Here is a 19,757-nt window from a genome sequence, read left to right on the forward strand (position 1 = left end):
GTTACTCTTCCTCATAAAGCATGCTTAGTGTTGTTTGCTGCAAACCTAGATTTTAATCCCAGCATCCGGACAGACCCGGGCTTTGAAGAGAATTGGGTTGGAGTCAGAAGTGAATGACTCGGACCAGGCTGAGCCTAAAAGATGAATTAAAACTGACCCAGGAAGATGGAGATATTCACATCCCCACCCCGGCTTTGCAACTTGCATATTTATCTCGTTGTGCCCGATACCACTGGGAATAAATCAGCAGCGAGACACGCACGGAGCAGATCCGCTGGTTCAGATAGCGGGGGACCTGCACTGGCGTTTACCCACAGCTCAAATCAAACTCCCAGGGAAGTTTTCCAAAGCTTGCAGGAACCGAGATCCTTTCCTCACCTAATGTTTTTTTCCCTCGCTTCAGCCCTTAGAAGTGAGAATTTCAAAGGTGAAAAAACATCATCTGCACTGGCCACAGAGGGGAAAGACTGAAAATACTGAGAATTTTTATTTCTCCTGGGATTTGCAGCCTGCGAAGCCGGGGTAGTTCAGACAGGCTGAGAATAAGTGTTTAGACCTTTACCTGCTTACCACGACTGCCAAACCTGCCCAGCAGCGCCGCGGCGGCCAGCGCGCAGGGGCAAGGAGGGGGAACGGGGCTGCTTTCCTCCCTGGTTCTGCAGAGATCCTGCTCGGCTCCCCTCTGCTCCCAGCCCTCCTGCCTCTTCCGCCGGGCAGCGCAGGCAGGAGCCCAGCGCTCCTGCAAGCCCGCTGCCCTGGCAGCGAGATGTTCTGAAGGCTGCTCTGCGTTGGCTGGTTGCCTCGGGAGAGCGGGTGTATGTGTAGGTGTGAAAATGAGGGTGTCAAGGCAGAGGCAGGCTCCTGGGCTCAGCGGGGTGATGGAGGACAGGGCGAGGGGTGTGTTGCTCCCTGGTGAGAGCCACGGGGCCGCTGGGGACCATCCTGCCTGAGAGGAGAGGACCGTGTTGGAGGGGACGAGGGGTCTGCGGTGGGCAGGCGGAACACAAAGCGCAGCGCTTCAGCTCTCGTGCTGCAGGGCACAAGCCATGGCTTGCAGGGGAATGCAGGTTTTCAAGCTCCCATTCATCTCTATGCAATTACTCAGGCATGTTTTCCTCTCCCACCCTCTTTATCTTTAAATCTTGCTGTCTTGGCCACTCTGCTGATACCGAGGCAGGTCTGAGGTTTGGTCCAGGCTGGCAAACCCTGCTGCCCTGCGTCGGAGCGGGGCTGTGCAGGGCACCAGGGCTTGCAGTCAGTCATGTCTGCATTGCGCGGGGATGGCTTTGCTGCTCAGCCCAGTGCTGGGGGACGCCTGGTCCTCCTGCCTCCGAGCACGGGAGCAGGTTGTGTCAGCCCAGCCAGCTCTGTGATGGGTGGCTCTCGTGTCATCCGGGTGTGAAAAACACCGGCGCACACAGAAGAGAGTGGGTAGACAGGATTTTCCTTTCTTTCACCTTCTGAATGTGTGCTGGGGGCACCGTTTCTGAGCCTCCCAGGACAGCCAAGAGCGTGGCATTTCCCTCTTCCAGCATCTAGCGTAGGTGGCACAACTGCGCTCTGATCATTTCTACGTCTCTGTATTTTGTAAATATGCCCAGAGGCTATGCGATGGCTTCGTATTTAGAAATAGGATAAACAGGGCTATGTGCTCTCTATTTATTTATTCTTTTATTCATTCAGTTAAGAACTCGCAAAACACTTTGCAAGCGTCTATGAAATGAGCCTTGTAATGCTCTCAGGAGAGGGAAGAAATGCTCCTGCTCTACTTGGCAGGCGGGGGAAGCTGAGGGGCTCCGAGAGGCTCGCTGCCTTGCCTGCGGTCAGGGCAGGACCATGGTAGACGCAGGAGTAAGCCCCAGGTCCCGTTTTCCATCTCTAGTCTGCAATGGCTGCTAAGACTCAAATACACATTGTGTGCCCAGGCCCAGCAATGCCGAGCTGTCTGTGGTCAAGATCCTCTTTTTTTTTTGGTGTTTCTCCAGCTCCTGGATTAATTTGGGAACGTGACTGTGCCTCCATACCTTGTCCCAGTGAGAAGTCATTAGGTGGTACATGAGTATGATACTAATGATGGAGAAGCCACGTCAAACCCAGCCTGGCTCCTTCGCTGTCAGAGCTCATTCCCATCTGCACGTCTTGCTTTAACTCCTCCATCGCAGAGATGCCTTCAGGCCTGTCTGTGCTCTTGGACCCTGGGGGGGCCGGTGTCCTCCGTTGGAGACCACCATCCTGTGCATGACCTCCTCCTGGTTGCTCCCCCTCTTCCCTCTTCACCTGTGCTTCAGGTTCAGCTTGTGGCATGTGAATGTTTGCCGTGGCTCTTGCCAAACTCAGACCTCCACCTCCCGGCATTGAGTCAAGCTCATTCGTAGGGTTTGGGGTGAATGTGAGATGCTCGTGCACGGTGGGGACCCAAGTGGCCCTTGGCTTTCTCTAGCCTGGCAGGTGATTTTGCAAAGGCGTATGTGATAGACTTGTGCTCCTGCTTCCTTGGATGTGGTGGGTGTGTGCAGCCGGGCAAAACGGCTGCATCCCTCCCTCTGCAGAAAAGCTATGTAGGTTTTTTGGGGCACCCCCCGTCCCTGAGGCTGGGGTGCACACAGCATGCTGTGCCACGGCTCCATCAGCACCCGCTCTTCAACAGCAGCACCCCAACATCGGCTCCCATCCCCTGCGCTCACTGTGGGGCTATGGGAGGCCCTTCGAGGTGGCGGTGGGGGGAAGCGGGGCCATCGCGCTGCCCCGTGCTTGGCTGTGCTCTGAGCAAACGAGAGCCTGTGGGAGTCTGCAGTGCTGCTGCCCTGTTTACAGCAGCTTGTCTGCCTCCGCTGTGCGTAACCTACTTTCCCTCCCTTCCCTCTAAATAGGACTTTGTGCCATGGGTGGATGGAACAGCTCTTCCCCTGTCCCCTTCCCCTGTCCCCTTCAGCTCAGAGGGTTCAGAGCAAGAAGGGGCATTTTGCAACCCCAAACCTGCCTGCCCTGCCCTTGTCTGGGGTGGGGACGCGGGCTCTGGCCCCAGCAGCATCCCATCCCTGTCCCTATGCATGGCGGCTGTCCCCGGGAGCTGCAGCGTGCCCGTGACACACACACAGGTACCTGTCACACATTCGGGTTCCCCTGAGCAACCCCGCTATGGAAAACCCCTGTCCTTCGGGGTGGCATCAAAGCAGGCAGGCTTTTAACCGCTGCTCGCTGTCCAAAGGGGGTTTGGCCTCATCCTGCACACCGGCAAAGCCATGCAGAGGTGGAGACAGGCTGCTTCCCTCCCTCTTCCCACAGGTGCTGTGGGGTGGGAGTCTCCCATGGGCTGCAAACTGGGTGCCTGCACCCTATGATTAAGGGGAATGTGGGGACTGCCTGTGTCCTCTCGTCGCCCCCAAATCGATTTGCCTTAATGGATGGGTGCTTGCAGGTGTGGAGCCTTCGAGCCCCCCTTGCTTGTCCCCAGCCAGCAGCCTGCACTTTCTTTCACTTTAATGCTTTTCCTAACTTGCTCCAATGCCCTCCTTTTGGCCCTGGTCTGTTTTTTTTTTTTCCCTCTGCTTCCCAGGGTTGTGGGAAATTTGGGAATGGGCTCCTGGAAGCATCTCTTTGACAGATGCTGGCAGGGACTGTGCAGTGCAGTGGGGTTTTTGTTGTCCTCTTCGGCAATCGGCTGGCAATTTTTTTTTTTTTTTCTTTTGCAAGACAATGCCCTCCGTGAAGCAGGCTGGTTTTTGATATGGAAATGTTTTGGCAAGGAAGCAAAATGTCGCAGGTCTGTAATGCCCCCCCCCACCTTCCCTTAAGAGTCGGGTTTTAAGGGAAAGACCGCATGGGAGTTGAAAACTTGCCCAAACACGCTAAATACCAACAGGAATGGCAACAAAAATATCTTGGCATGGCAAAGAAAGTCTTAACATTTTGCTTTCCTTAGAAAAAAAAAAATAGTGAAAAAATAATAATCCTGGATCGTTGTCAGAAATACTGCTGGAAAATGAAATCCTTGCCTTTCAAGCTTTTTGGACGATGTTGTGACGGCTCCGCACGGTTCTGCTGTACCTGGGTGTCCCAGCCCCTTCGAGGTTTGCTGGAGCAGCGCAGGATGTTTTCAGAGTTGTGGGTTTTTTTTTTTTTCTTTAATATTTGGTGTAATGGGGGAGGCTACTTTTAACTCCGCAAGGTGGGTGTCTTCAGAGCTGCCTCCTTTTTGAATTTGGGTTGTCAGGTTTACACGCGGTTTAAGCGTGCCGTATGTCTCTGGTTCAGCCGGGGATTTTAGCTGCATGCTGAGCATGAAGTGTAAAGTAATCCCCTTAAAATCCACAGCCATCGCTGTGGATCCACAGCTGAGCGGGTGTTGCAGGTCCTCCTGAACCACGACCTGCCTCGCCACGCTGTCGGCGTGACCCCGGGCTGGGTTTTGCATGTTCTTGGAGGGATTTTATGGAAGTGGGGGAGGATTTGTGCTTTTATTTAGAGCACGAGGACGGTGTCGGAGGGGCTACCTGGGCATTGTCTGCTAAACCAGTTCAGCAGTCGGGTGGTAGCGAGGAGCATGAGTCTCGAGTTTGCATTTTCTGCCCAGGCGAGCTCAAGCACTGCGATCAATTTGAAGAATAGGCTGCGTTTTTTTTCACAATTACCTCAGCGGGTTTTTTTTTTTTTTTTGCTAAATTCATGCGATAAAATGCATTAAATGTAACAGCATGGAAAATAAAAGTTCAGTTTGCAGAGAGAGCCTGATTTAATGTGAAGATAAAACAAGATAAAACAACTGGAAAAATTAAGTGGGATAAATAAATTCTGCCAGAGAGAAGCAGGGGTAACAGAGGGGGAGAGCTGTGCCGTTGGCCAGGCAGTGGTCAGTCCAGCTGTGAACAGCTTTCCTAAAGCTTTCATCCTGGGAAGAAGGGGGTGATGCTTTGCTGTCCCCCCCCTTCCATGTGCTTGTGGCTGCTCAGCTTTATCCCGGGACTGGGAGACGTGGTTCTCCCTGCTGTGCTACTTTGCGTGGGGTGTGCGTCCTTCTCCCGCCCGTGCCCGGTGCTCTCTGTGCACGCTCGTGCTTTCAGGTGAAGAAATGAGAATATTTGGCAGCACAGGGGAAAAGCGAGAAGCAGGGCGGGGGGGTGTGGGGGAAGAGGTGTTGGGATGGATTGCCAAATATGCTGGGTAAAAATTAGCAGCTGCAAGTGTGCAAGAGAAAAGGTGGAGAAGAGAGGGGGTAGGGACAGATGGAGAGAAGGAGGGAGAGAAAGAGGAGGTGGGAGAAAAGGGAGGAGGGGATAATAGTGCAGAAAGATATTAGTTAAAAATCTTATAGCCCCGAGCCCAGACGCCATCTGTACGTAGCAGGATACCAACAAGACGCAGCTCGCTCTCTTTGCCACGGAGGTGTTACATACGTCTTGGCCAGATAGTGTGGCCAAGATGTTCAGGATTAGAAATTTCACATGCCCCGGGAGAGAGATGCCTTAAAAGAGCCCCGTTTTCGGGAAGCGCCGAGCAGCTGTCTGCAAGCTGGGGACTGGAGAGGAGCCGGCGTCTTTGAAAAAGCTCATCTGGGGTTTCCGGAGGGAGATCTGGAGAACTTCCACTTCCGCCAGTGCTGGAGGGCGAATCCCTGGGAGCAAGGATTAGCTCTTTGATTAAACAAGCCCAGGTCCTCCAAGGACTGCTCTCCCCTACAGCTCTGCTGGGTTTTTCCTTTCCTGGGTCCAGCATTAACCCCTTCAGTTGCGAACAAGGCTGAATGACTTAGAGACACCAAAGCTCATCTCGGAAAAAGAAAAAAAAAAAGAAAAGAAAGCTATTTCCCATTATCTTTGCCTTAAGATTTCGTTTTCTTTACCTGCTGAGGACTGTGCTTTCCCCTTTGACAAGGACGTGGTGGTTTGCTGTGCTCCCACCGCGGGAGAAGCTGCTGTCCCGAGGTGAAGTGCACCTCAGTGGTACAGCTGTGTTCGTGCTGCGTAGCGTTCCCCTACCCAGGCTGGGTGCTTGTGGGAAGGCCCTAGGCTGTGAATATCTGTGTCTTGTTTAAAAGGAGTTAGAAATACTCTTCGGAGCTCTTTTGGAAGAGGCAGTGTCCCAAAGGGCGCCCATGAGCGGGGAGGTGACACTTGCTGGCCAAGCGCGTAGGGTCCCAGTGCTGTTGCCGTCTCTCCATCCCTCGCGGCATTAATCTCAAGGGAGCTGGACTTGCTCCTGCCGCAGGGAGAGCATCTCGGCATGCCCCGAGGTGTGTGGAGAAGGGGAAAATAATCCGGGAGCAGCAGTGAGACCGAAGAATAAAATCCAGAGTGGCCGTCCGTAGGTCCCGGCGGCTGGAGGCTGCTCCCCAGCGCCGTGCTGGAGCAGCACTGCTGCTGAGCTGCTCCGCGGCCCCCGGGCTCCGGTCCCTCACTAATTACTTCCAGGCCTGTACTCTTGACATTTGCAAGCTCCTGATTAGAGCAACGAGGGAGAAATCTCCGAGGGAGATGGAGGCCAAACTGCACCACTAATAAAAGCTGAGATTGACAATCGGCTGGGAGGCGAGAGACGGGGAGGTGGAGGGACTTGTCCTTGCAGTCTTGGTTTCTTACTGAGCCTCTGGGATGATGAGAGAAGGTCAGGGCTTGTTAACGTCACCGTGAGGAGCAGGATCCGCCACTGCCATATGCCTGATGCCCCCAGGGCCTGAGCCAGCCTCCGAGTCCCTCTCAGCTAGGCGATATTTTTAGACGTGGACCTGAACTGAAGCCACCCGCATGAGTACCCCGTACAACCTCAGGTCTGCAAACTGCCTAGGTACAAAAGTGGCTCTGCTTTCGTGTCTGCTGTCTTTGTGCTTGCATCCAGCTTTTGTAGCCTCCTGGATTTTGAGTTCTTTTTCCCTTGCCCTTTTCTCCCCCATGTCCCAGCTTGCTCCCTTTGTTTGATGCCAGCGCTGCCACTCAGGAGGCAGCGTTAACCACAGCAATGGGACTGGGAGGTATTTGTGATGGGGTGGTCCAGAAGGGCCGGGGCAGGAGAGGCTGCTCTGGCTGCCCACACCTGCTGTCGGAAGCCCAAAGTGGCCTCTGAGGTGATGAGCGTGGTTGAGACATACTGCCTGCAGTCTCCTCCATAGCTCTTGCGTCCCTACCCAGTTAGGCAGGTTTCTGTTATGTAAATATGTATAACATTCCCTTTCCAACCCTCTCTTTCCCCTCCCTGCTGCCCCATATATGCTTACCTGTGCCCAGCTGTCTGTAGCAGTCAGTTTAGCTATCTGTCTGTCTGTTTATGCCCTGCCTTTACAGCTGTTCCCGTAGCCATGTCTCTCCAGCCTCCTCAGAGGCCCTATCTGAGGCAGACAGGCTTTTTTCCTCTTTAAATCTCCCCTTTCCTGAACTGCACTGGCTCTGGCAGGCTGCTACGTGCCCTCTATGTCTGCAGCTTCCTATCCCAAGGGGTAAACACAGTTTCACCCAGCAGAGCTTCTGGTCACTGCAGCATCCTCCTCCCTGGAGCTCATCATGGACGAGGCTCAGCAGCGCCCGGGGTCGGGCTGTCTCGCAGGTGGGGAGCTGCAGTGGGTTTGTGCTGAGTCCTTTCTGCTGCTGCTCCCGCCCTGCCAGCAGACACGGTTCCTCTGTGCCAGGGTGGGAGCAGATTGGGAAGGAGATGGGGTGTCCTTCCTCCTCATCCTTGCCCCCGAAGGGTGCCTGGCATTGAAGCAGCCAACCTGCATCTTCGGGGTTAAGCCAACTTCAGCAGCCGAAGAGCTTTCTGATGGAAAACTCAGCCCTGCTTTTCTCTGTGCTCCCTCGGCTCCCAGGCTGTCCTATTTATCCGAGCTGCAGTGAGCATCCCTCTGGTGCCTGCAGCCATAGCTGGTGCTGGGAGCCAGCATGCGTCTCTGCAGTGCTAGCCCGTGGCTAGTGGCGTATTTAGGGTCGCTGCGTCCCACTGCCATATACAAAGGACCTGCTATGCTGATAATTGGGCTTGGGATCACTGAAAAACGCTTGCAAAACCTCTTTATCAGTTTTAGCAGCTGTGTTTGGGTCTCTGAATGAGGTTGGGGTCCCAAAATAGCTAAAACTCTTTCACTGGTCGTTATGCCCCTCCTCTAGCCCCTGGAAGGGGCAGGTTCCCCATGATATATTCAGTAGAAGAGGCAGATGCCCTTTGGAGGAAGCGACCCAACCAAGGTCCAGCCTGTCTTGGCTTGGGCGTGAGGAACCATATGGCACACTGCGGGGGGACGGCAGTGTATGGTTGGTTTTGTTTTGTAGGCACAGAGACAGATGTGTCTGGATGGTCACCGAGGTCTCGGTGCCCTCAGTTGCTCTTTGAGGCAGTCAGTGGTGGTCTCTGGGTGTCTCCAAGGGAATTTGTTGGTGATCTCAGGTGCTGCCCTGTTGTGTCCCTTGGGCTTCCTACTGCAACGAGCTTGGTGTCCGGGAGCGGGGACAGCAGGGACAGGGCAGGGAGATCCTCTGGAGCTCTCTTCCAGCCTCCACCATCCCACAGGGCAAACGGGTGGCGGCAGGACACCCTTTCTCCCTGCCCTGCCTGCTCGCAGGCTCCCAGCCCTTCTCTGCTCCCCAGGCACAGGGGAGAAAGCGGTCCCAGCCCTGCACGCAGCCACGTCAACAGTTGGGTGCAGAGAAAGATGCAGCCCAGGGGGTTGGGGTGGGCAAGGGAGCCAGCGTCCTGCCGCTCTTCGGGGGCTGTGCGGCGTGCGTTGCGTGAGAAAGGACCCCTGTGCAGCCGGGGTTGAAATGGTTAAGGGGTGCGGGGGGGGTCCCCTCGGCTGGTGGGAGCCTCGGTCCCTCCGCGCGCCGGGAGCGCGGTGCGGCGGGGGTTAAAGTGGGTGTCCTTCGCCGAGGCTGGCGTGTGAAGCGTTGCGCCGCTCCGCTCCGCTCCCCGCCTGCCCGTGCCGGTGCGGGGTGCGTGCGGGTGTGCGGGAGCCGAAGTGCCGGTCAGTGATGGAGCCGCTGCCATGACAACCCCGGGAAGTCAGCCTGCGCGCCGCCCGGGGATGCTGCCGGCCAGCCGCGCCGGCGGGGCTGGGATGCTGCCGCCGCGCCCGCTCCCCCGCGCCCCCTCCTCCCCGCTTTCCGGCTGAACGGCAGCCGGGGGAGCAGCCTCCCGCCCCGAGCCCCCGGCGGGGCGGGGGGGGCCGGGCTCCGCAGAGCCGAGGAGCGTGGCTGGCTCTGCCTGGCGTCCGGGCGGCGGGGACATCGCCTGCAGCTCCGCGGGGAAGTTTCGATCTTGCGACAGAATCGGCTTTTTCGGGAGCTTTTGGGGTTTTTTTTCTTCTTCTTCATTTTCCTTTCCCCTCTCTTATTTGAACGAAAGAGCAACAGCCGGCAAACAGCCCAACTCCAAGCCCGTTTTGCTCCCCCAGCCCGTTTTTATGGCCGCCCTCCCTTTCCTGCCAGAGACACTTACGTTTCCTCCTTGGGTTATAAACTTTTGATGCCAGATCTCCGCAGCGCGTGCCCAACTGAATCTTAAAGTAGCGTCTCCAGCAGACACACATCTGTGACCTTCATCTCTTGCTCTGCACCTTCTCTCCTCCTCTTCCTCCTCCCCCCCGGCCCTCCCGTCCTCCTCCCTCACCCAAGGATACTGGGGACTCCCTCCGGATGCCGCTCGGCAGGCTCAGTGCTCGCAGGCTGCCTTGCCGGGGGCTCTCCTGATCTCCGTGGAGCTCCGCATCGCTCGCCCCGGTGGTTTTGCTCCCCCCCGTCCCCGCACACACGCCCCCCCGCCCTCCTCTCCCCCCCCTTTTCGCTCCCGGTGGCCTTGGCGGGTGTGTTTTTTGCCTGTTGGAAAAGTCCCTGCTGCCCAGGATGGGGGTCGGTGGGTGCTTGGCCCTGCCCTGGAGGTGCCTAGTCGTCCTCTGTCTCAGGCTGCTCTTCCTTGTGCCCGCAGGAGTGCCCGTGCGCAGCGGAGATGCCACCTTCCCCAAAGCCATGGACAACGTGACCGTGCGGCAAGGGGAGAGTGCCACGCTCAGGTAGGAGCAGCGGGATTTCTGCCTTGGGGGGCACCGGGGCGGCCTGGCCGCGGCTCTCGGGGGGATGCTCTGCCCCGAGCGGGGCTGCCGGAGGGTCCTGGGACCGGCTGGAGACTTTGCATGCATCCCGGGGGCTCGTCCCCGTCGTGGCAGGGGACCCCCCGGCGGAGCGGTTTTTGGGGGACCGATGGGCCAGTGCTGCGTGGCGGGGAGCGGGCTGCAGCGCGGGGCTGGCAGCCTCCCGTCGGTGCTGGCGGGGGGCTGCAGGTGCCAGACGAGGAGCTGACAAAGGGGCTTAGGTGGCAGACAGCGAGTTAGCGCTGCCTGACGCTCCCAAAGTTGTCTGCGTGCGTGTGCCTGTGTGGGAGGGGAGGGGGGGTCCGCACTGCCTGCGCCGATGCCAGCCTGCATTGCCAGCGGGTTTCCAGGGCTGCGATGCCTCCGAGGTGTCAGCGTTTCGCCTTGATCGCTTTATAGTCTCTGCACGAATCTGTTAATATCAAATCAATCTTTTACTCCAGGGGTGCATCTTATGAATTCTGATGGATGCTTTACCTTACGCTGTTTGCTGGAGGAGAAATGCAGGCAGCTTATATGCAGATGGGCCACCTCTATGCTGCACAATACGGCAGAGCATCCCTTTTCATTCCCTGAATGAGTTACAGGTGTACATGATGCATTACCCGTGTAGGATCGCAGCTCTCAATAGACATCGCAGCAGCGTGGCCAGATGAGCAGATAGCAGCCCAGCCTGTTTCGGAGGGCGGTGGGGAGTCAGCTCACGTCCGGGGCTTTGGGTCGTGCTGTGCGTGCTTCAGGCACCCCAGGGAGGACCTGAGCCGGTTAATCCGGCTGGGCGAGCGACCCTGGGACTTGAGGGAGAAGCATGGGGATGGTGGGACGTGAGTCTGGAGGAGTTAGTCTGCTCCTTTCTCTGCAATAGCGAGCAGCGTGTGCCCCCTGCTCCCTCGCTCAGACCTGGAGTAACAGGGCTGCAGCAGAGAGCAGCTGCTCTTCCCAAAGCCAGGCATAAGGGTTGGCATAAGCAAGCCGAGCGTGTCGTGCTCTCTGTTAGCAGCCGAAACGTCGCAGGGATGAGGAGCTTGTGCTGGTTTGAGCAGAGGGTGCTCCGCTTGCCCGGGCAGCGGAGGCACGGGGGGGACAGGCAGGCTTTCCGTGGCTGGTGTGGTCTTTGTAGAGGGGAAGTGTTCAGAGCATAACGTGGTGGTGGGAAACAGGCTCCGGCTCGAGGTGTGTGCTGCTGAGAGAGGCGTTGGTCGCTTGTCTGCCTGCCTCCCGGCACGGCGCCTGCCGGACTTTGGGATGTTGCCTATGCCGGGCGCATCCCTATTCCTCGGCCCAAGCCAGGGTCCTGCTGGGACCCACTTGTCATCGCCCCATGAAACTGGGAGCTGTGGCACAGCAGGAGAGCAGAGGGCACGTTTCCTTTTGCTCTTCGTAATTGAACTGCAATGATGATTAACCTGAGCTGGGGCGAGCGAGGCAGTTTAAAGAGAAGACAATCCCCCAGAGAGATGCCTTTGGCCTTGGTGCTCTTCTCCTCGCTGTCTGAATTTGCCTCCCCGCTGAAACGTGGGGTTTGGGGCTCTCCGAGGCAATGCTCGTGGAGGTGGGAGCAGGATGGGTGCCTGCTGGGGGGCGAGCTGGGCGGGGGGCTGAGCCCCTTCCCCGGGGAGCCCGGCGGCCCCGGCCGAGCCTGCTGCCAGCAGAGGGCTGACTTGGACCTCCTCATCTTTTTTTTAAGCTTCTGGCCTCTTTTTTTGTGCTGTTTGCGAGAGGCGATGTTTGTGAAGCAGCCAGCCCCGGAGCGGTGGGGGGGTATTTTAGCCTTCCTGTAAGAAACTCTGCATCCCCCGGTGGGACTCCGAGTGCCGGCACTTAGAGGAAGCCCCTGCCCCGAAAGCAGTTGTTCTCTACCCGTTTACCCCCTTGGCATCTGCTCCTGCTCAGGCTCTTCGGTGCATCTTTTCCGTGCTCTCACCCCCTCCCTTTTTCTCCTCAAGTTCAGCTTTTGCCTGCTGCAGTCAGGTTTCTGGTCTCCAGCTCCCATTAGCCCTCAGTCTGCCCCGTCTCTTCTTGCATTGCTGTTTCCCAGTGTCCACCCTCTTCCCTCCCACCTCTGTTTCCCTGCCGCTGCCCCTCAGGACAGCGAGCAGCTTTCTGTCTTCCCTTGGGGGCTGGAGGGGGGCAAGGCATTGCACGCAGCCACCCAAAGGGGCAGCGTCAACTCTGGGTGCAGCTCGATGTGGAGTGTTTTAAGGATGTGGCTGGCATTTATTTGCAGGCTGCAATACTGTACGGAGAGCCGGGAAGGGGAAACTGCCCTGGGCAGTCTTTCCGTGTGGGTGATGCTTGTGGTAGATGTCTAGCATGAGTTTTCGCCCAGCAAGTAGTCTGTGCGCCCATAGTAGGAGCCGATGTGGTGTCCTCTGCTGTCCTCCCTGCAAAATGGCCCTTTTCTTGGGGCTCACACCGAAGACAGCTGAGGAATTGGACCTTGAGAAACTGAGACCTGTAATTCCAGCTCGTTGCATTTGCAGAATTAGCCGCAATCCCGCTAGGTCTGGAGGGGCCGGGTCCTCTCCCATCCTGCTTCGTTACGGGGCTGCTGTCCGGTCATGAGTTGGGCTGAGCCTGCGAGTCTCCCTGGCTTCGGCAGGGCTGATGGAAGCTCTTTGCTTTCCAAGATCAGCTCTTTAACCACACATCGCATTGCAGAAAGGAGGAGATGTGAGAGAGCAGAACCGCGTGCTAGCGGCGGAGGAAGCCTGGAGGCTTTTCAGGCTGGTTGTGGTTTTCCTGTATTGGGTTTTGGGTGCTTCCATTTCCATCTCTCCGCCCTTTTTCCGAGGGATGCTCAGTGTAATCCTTGCAGAAACCAAGGCTCCATCTACAGGCAACTTCTAGGTCATTTTAGATCAGCAGCAAACGATTCCCCTGTTTTAAGCAGAGATTGTTGATAATTCACTGCTTTTTATTGTAAGAACAAACAATTCCTGTAATAGTCATGCACCTTTCCTCTCCAGGGAACTCAAGGCAGTTTGCAAATTCTCTGTGTACTGTTAAAGAAAATCAAGCTGCCTCTTACCTGACTGAAATACAAAACCTTCTGCCGTGAAGCGGGGCAGGTGTTAAGGTGGCAGCAGTAACCCGTGTTACGCACCAGTTTGGGACACGAAACGGAACAAGGAGCACACTGGTAATGGACAGGGAGGTTGAAGAATGTCACTTTTTAATTTCCCAGCTGGGATTCGATGTGCAAACACGGATTAAATCTCTGCTTTTGGGAAGAGTGCCACTGAGTCTCGGCTTTCCGCGCATGACGCTTCTTGGATGCATGCCCTGCGAGCCGCGGGGCACGGGCATCCATCCCCCGGGTTGCTACGGGGGCATCGCTGGCAAGTCCCCAGCACGCTTAGCAATCGCAATGGGCTGACCCCAGCTAGAAACCTTGGGTTGGGTTGTATGGCAACAGCATCGCAGCGGTGGAAGCATCTTCACCGTTACGGAGGGCTGCCAGAGTGCAAAGGTGATGTGAGCAGCGGCCGAACCGCAGGTAACGCCGCTGCCCTGGCAAATATTCAAGCGGTGTTAAAACACGGCTGTGTAGTAAACGGGATGGTATTGCTTGTGCCGCCAGCAAACCGACCTTTTATAACAGGCATCAGTACAGTTCATAAAGACATAAAACAACAGCTGCTCAAAATTTCAAGGCTTTATAGTTTTATCTGTATTTAAGAAATAGTGGCTTTTTTTTTTTTTTTAAGGCAAGGAGAGTGTCTTTCAGTAGGGAGGGAGTAGCTGGGAGACACTGTGCTCTGGGTTTTCTCCTTGGCTGTCGCCGTAGGAACACCAGGACTCAAGGAGGCCCCTCTGTTGCTCTCTGCCTCAGTTTCCCCATCTGTAAAATGGAGCTAACAGCAGTTGTTTGTCAGTGATGATTAGAAGAAAGAAGTGTTTGTAGGTGGTGCTAGGATTGTACAGGAAACATTAGGCATGTGTATCTAGGCTTTTCTCTAAATAATACAGAGATGCTTTTTCCCTGTATTTAAAGGCAAATTTTCAAGCCACATCTCCCTCCAACCTTTCTCTTCGCCTCTGGTGAGCCTGTGGCTTCCCCCGTTGCTTGTCCATGAAGGAGACCAGAAGACCAGGGTAGCTTTGCTCATTGGCATCCAAGACTCTGCGACTGGCTGTATTTTGTCAATTAGCGAGTATGAGAACAATTGCAATTAAAAATAAAAAGCCAGAATAAAACATCGTGAGATGCCGTTCTTCAATTTAATTTTGCAGTTATAGTTTTAATTATTTGTGACAATGCTGCTTTTTTTTTTTGGGGGGGGGGGAGGCTATAATAATCTACCGCAGTCTTATTTCCCAGCGCTCGATGAGGCCTCAGTAAAATACAACCAGCGGGAGCAGGCGGCAGGACCAAAGTCTCTGGGCATAGGTCTGGGAAGTCGGGAAATCAGATTTTTTTGACCTCTTTCTCGGTCAAACCTCCGGCCCTCAGTTTACCTACCTGTTAATGGGGGTTGTGACACTCACCCGCCGCCGTGCAACGTGCAGCCGCGGTGACCGGCAGAGTAAAGAAGCGTTAATGCAGCCACGTCTCTGCTGTTAAATCCTCGCTGAGAAGTGGGAAGAGAGTTGCCGCTTTTTGTGTGCAAACGCTAAAAGCGTGGGGATTAGCGAAGAGCAGATTAGCGAGGACTTGCTCCGTCGCTGCCCCCTCCCTCCCCCTCCTACCCAAAAAAGTTTTCTGAAGCAGCTAAATATATACCTGCCGTTTCCAAGGTAGAGCTCGCTGCGTGGCGGAGCTGTAATTGGCGACTCAGTGAAATTACAGCCACGGATTCTGGCATTTGGATCCTCCTGGCTGGCATAATAATTTCTCCCTAGGTAGCTGGTATTTAACTTGTCTTGTCTGCTCCCGATAGTTATAATTACAGTGCCCGCTAATTTCACTGTAATCTTGCAGCCCTCGGAAGGGCGGTTGGAGGAAAGGTCGGGGGCTCGCAGGAGGGGTCCCCCCGCCCCAGCCCATCGCACGAAGGCAAATGCTGCTGCCGAGGCGCGGACGCTGCGACCCTGCGGCGGGTGCCCCACCTCCCCGGCCGTGTGCCCCATTCCCACCTGGGTGGGGCTGGCGCAGCCTCGCAGCCCCCCCCGCCACCCCGTTGCCCTCTCTAGCGTTGGGGGGGAGATGCTGGAGGGAGTTTCAAGTGCTGGTGTCCTTGCTTGCGGGATGAATCTCCGTCTCCGGTCAGGGTAGGGCTTGCTGGTTTGCCTGGGGTGCCTGCTTGGGTTCCCTGGGGCGAGGTTGGCCATCGCCTCTCCAAGGGCCAGGGTGGGAAGCCCTGGGAAGGTCCCTCTTGCCTAGCAAAAAGCCAGCCCCTACGCTAAGTTTTTGAGCTCTGCTAGCCAGAAATTGTTACAAGCGGTGATACTCAGCTCCAGGGGATGAGACTGAACTGTTAGTAATCCCTTCGCTATAGGGTATAGATCTTTTTGCAAGCATGATAAACTCCCCGGGACTGCAAGCGGTAATAGCTGTCCTTCCCCTGGATCACGCTCGCTGCTCCAGGAGCTCAGGTCTTTGTTTCTAGAAAAGGATTAGGTGTTAACGCTGCAAAATGAAACGGGGGCACAGCGGCTGTCTTTCACATTCCCGGTTTCCGAAGAGTTTCTCTCTTCCCTTGACTGCTCTCACAGTTTGCCTCCTCCTCGCGTTTCTCAGCCCTAAACCACGGATGCTTTTTACAACAGCTGGACATATTGTTTTAAGTGATAATCTTTAGATACTGCAGCCGAGCAGACAGTTAATAAGAAATATCTGATTCGGTGACTATCACTTCTTCTGTCCTTGCGAGCAGCTGTTGAGGGTTAGGATGTTCTGGTTTTTTTTCTTTTTTAATGAGAAAAATAATTCCCCCACAGCCCCTGCCAACAACTCTTAGCCTATAATGCGTTGTTTACTGCAGGTTTGATTTGATGTGTAGGTCTTGTCTTCCCTGACAGACAGAACCCTTCAAGGTTGGCTCTTTAGTGCAAAATACTCACTATTTTCCTATGAATATTTCCCAAGATTTGCTTAAAATGAGTTGTTTCCATGACTATACTGACTTGACGGACGTGTTCCTCGGGATACAAACGGGTCTCAAAGTCTGCTTCTCCGCGGAGAGGGAGGATAATGAGAACAACAACTGTTGTGGAGCAGGATCAGATCAGTAAATCGTGCTGACTCCGATAAGGTGCTTTGTGCCGTCTCCGGTTCAGGTGGGGAAACCCGAGGAGCCGTCGCACAGAGCGTCTTGCTTTTTCCTCTCTTGGTGTACCAAGGCTTGCCTGTGAAAAAAGAGCGGGTGCAAGAAGGGAACGAGTAAAGGGAAAAACAGAGCGGTTGAAAGGGTGAACCAAAGAAGAAGCCACAACTGCTAACTCTCCCATCGCGTGAAGTTCAGCGCCGGGGAATGAGTTCCGAAATTGGAGCCCAGCAGTCAGCACGGCCGGACCGTGGGGATGTGCCGGCTGCAGGGAGCTGAGATGCGGGGGGCTTTGGCCTGAGCCAGCTTGCTTGGTACCCAAGACCTGGCGAAAGTGCATCCCTCTACCTCCTATTTGTTTGTGTGCATGTGTGTGTGTATATATATATATATATATATAAAAAATCTAACAAATTTCTAACCCATATAAATCCAATTACCCATGTTTTGCCTGCAGGGAGTGAGGGAGATTAATGTTCGGTATTTTGGCAGAATGTAAAAAGAAATAGGTGGTAATAACAATGAAGGCTCATAAAAAGGAACCGATAGCCGTGTCTGCGCCCAGGAACCCGGCCGTAATTCTCAGGGGCATTTGCCGGCAGGCCGCCCTGCTCCCGTGGAGGGGCAGGAAAGAGCCAGGAGTGCTTCCTGGGCACCTGAGCATTCATCCCGTGAGTGGAGATGACATTAATGTGATAATAATGGAGGTTGATAAAAAGAAATGGTTTACGCTCCCGGGGCACCTTCTCGTAACACATCCCCGCTCCGTGTTGCAGCTTGTAAGAGCCACAGGAGCGTGCTGCTGTCATCCCCATTTTGCAGAGAGACAAGCAAGTCCCAAGAAGGGAGGATGAGCGTGGGGTTTTTTTGGAAGGAGAGCCGGGAGCTAAGCTCTTCACCCTTCCTGATGAGCCTGTGGTTGTGTTGGTCCTTGCAGGTCTGGCTTGGAGTGCTGCGGTACAGAGTTTTTTGGACAGTTACGGCTGTGGGTAGGAGTTGGGAGTACCAGAGTGGTGCTCTGGCAGAGAACAACATCTCTCATAATTTTTTCCTCCACTCTGAGCCCTTTTCTGCATGCTGAGTTTTCCCCAACTCTTTCCCTTCCCTAGCATGAACCTGGGCACACGAGATGCCTTTTCCCCTGCAGCTCTCGGTTAGGGACCAGTAGTCTTGTGGGAGGATAAGCAATCACTGCAAGGCTGTACCCATCTCATCGGTGCTTGGCTTCGTCCCCTTCCGCTCCTCGGTCCACGTGGTGACCGCAGTCGAGAGGGTGTCGCGCTGCCAGGGACCTCTCCTCCCTCGGCTTTGACACTTGGGAGCCAGCCGCTCATCATCCTTCATCGATACCCTCCCTTCTGCCGCCCGGGTGAGGTCCCCTCTTGGGCACAGCGCTGCTCCCTGTGTCCCCTGCGTCGCGGGTTCGGCGCAGCGAGTGGCATCCGTCCTGCGCTGCTCCCAACGCTGTCACCCACGGTCATGTATTAATCACGGTTCAGACATTGCACCCCTACAGCCGTTTCTGCCTTCTCTGCTGGCTTTGCATCAGGCTCCTTGCTCTCCGTTTATTACCACCACCGGTTTTATAACCCACTTTATCAGATGACTTTTTTTTTCTTTCTTAAAGAGCATAACCCGTGAGCAACTCATCATTTCAGAAAGAGGGAGAGCGCCGTTAGCAGAAGAAAAAGCCTCCATGCTTATACCTTAAATGAAGAGGCTGCTTTACCATGTTGTTGCATTTAATTCAATCAAGGCAGTTAAAGCCGAGATTTAAAGTCCTTTGTGTGATCACAGGAGTTGCTCTGATGCAGCAGCAGGTAGAGGAAAAGATTGAGCCCATTTCCAAGGAGACTTGAAGTAACTGTTGGAAGCAGCCAGGCCTGGGGCTGACTGCGGCAGCGGCTACGGTGGGAAGCTGTTAGCATTCATGTCGCGTCCCATCTCTCTCTCCGTCACCCTCCCTGCTCTTGCTCCTTATCCCCATATATTCCTTTAAGTGGAATTGATTAGTTTGGCTTTTTTTTTTTTTTTAACTGTGGGGAGGGCTGTTTTTAATTAATATTCTTAACTGTATGATAATTACACCGGCTGGTCCCATCGCTGTCTGAGTCACCCTCTCCTCCCTTGTTCTTGCGAGAAGGCTGTTTGGACTTAATTAAAGTTAGGGATCCAGGGCTAGCGGGAACAGCGGGAGTCTTGCAGGGCTTTTGATGAAATGATTGCTGTGGGGGAGGCGGCTAGTTTCTTCCTGGAGCCATAGATCGCGATGCTGAGACACCATTACGACCGTCTGGTTTGACCGCCTGTATTACACGGGCCATTGCATCTCGTCCCGCATTTCCCATCCTGCGCCCACCAACTCCTCCCGGACACCACAGTCCCTGTTTTGGGGCGGGAGGAGCCTGGTTTGGGTCTCTTGCCCCTGCTTAGAGACATCCCCTCCTCGGAGGGAGCTTGTCTTTGAGCAACACCAGCTGAGCTCCCCGTGCCCATCGCCGCTGGGGGTGTTGCAGGTCGTGGCGGGGGATGTTGGAGGGATAACGGAGAAGCTGCGGGGACTCAGCGGGTCTTTTTCATCTCTCGTTTCGGCGCGTGTGCTAGCAGACAGCACTGCCACCAGAGCTCAAATGCAGCCCAAGCAAGAGCTTAACAAGCTCCGAGAGCTGTCCAGAAAGTTATCCTGACACCGAGTGACAGACTCTCAATTGATATCCTCTGGAGACTTTAAACTCACTTCTGCGAGATTTCCAAAGCTGGTTTTGTCTCACACCTGAAGAATCCTTTATCTGCTGCGATGCCTCCCCTGCCTTGTCTCATCGCTTTTGACGTTTCTCTTTGTTGCCTGCTGCAGCACGAGTAAACTCCGCTGCAAAACTATTTAGGAGGGGTTTGTCTCACTCTCTGCTCCTCTTCTGGTCTGCTCTACTCTCTTGCTGGTTTTCCCGTATAAATTGCCTGGGCCGATGCCATTCCCACTTGGCTCTGCAGGGATCCGGCTGGGGCGATGTCGGGACCACTGCTGCTCATCCGAGAAGGCAGGGGATGCTCCAGACCACAGGGGAAGGGCAAATGTAGTGTCTGCCGTGGAAAAGGGAGGAGAAACGGTCCTAGGAGATCGCTCACCTTCCATCCCGAGAAAGCTCTGGGGCAAACATCAAGGAGAATTTTTGTGATCAGCTAGGAAAGGACAAAAAGCTGTGCCACAGCCAGCGGAGATTTGTCAAGGAGAAATTGTGTCAGACTAATCTAATAGCCTCTCTACGACAGTGTAACAAGCCTCACGGATAGTGGGGAAGCAGGAGATGCCTCATGCGGTGACCCAGGCAAGGTTGGAGCTACTGCCCTCTGAGCTGACAGGAAACCTAAGGTGGGAACCACTGGAGCGGGCTGTAAGGAAACAGACTGGCTGCTGTAAGGTGCTTCCCTGCTTTTGAGAGCCAGCCCAATAGGAACTCTTTGCCCAACTGGTAGGAAAAGCTACC

At 55.0% G+C, this 19,757-nt stretch overlaps 1 protein-coding gene across 2 annotated transcripts in view; it reads left to right on the top strand.

The window, feature by feature from the left end:
* The window catches only part of OPCML (opioid binding protein/cell adhesion molecule like), a 301,119-nt gene that overhangs the window by 183,236 nt on the left and 98,126 nt on the right, over positions 1–19,757 (top strand). The window contains exon 2 of one of the 2 annotated variants that reach the window (XM_059829644.1): positions 9,901–9,985. In XM_059829644.1, the coding sequence (XP_059685627.1) occupies positions 9,901–9,985 (85 nt within the window). Of the gene's footprint in view, positions 1–9,818; positions 9,986–19,757 lie in introns of those variants that run through there. The other variant, XM_059829643.1, reaches the window with a different exon arrangement.

Source organism: Gavia stellata, chromosome 26, assembly GCF_030936135.1.
Source record: "Gavia stellata isolate bGavSte3 chromosome 26, bGavSte3.hap2, whole genome shotgun sequence".
Lineage (NCBI taxonomy): Eukaryota > Metazoa > Chordata > Aves > Gaviiformes > Gaviidae > Gavia > Gavia stellata.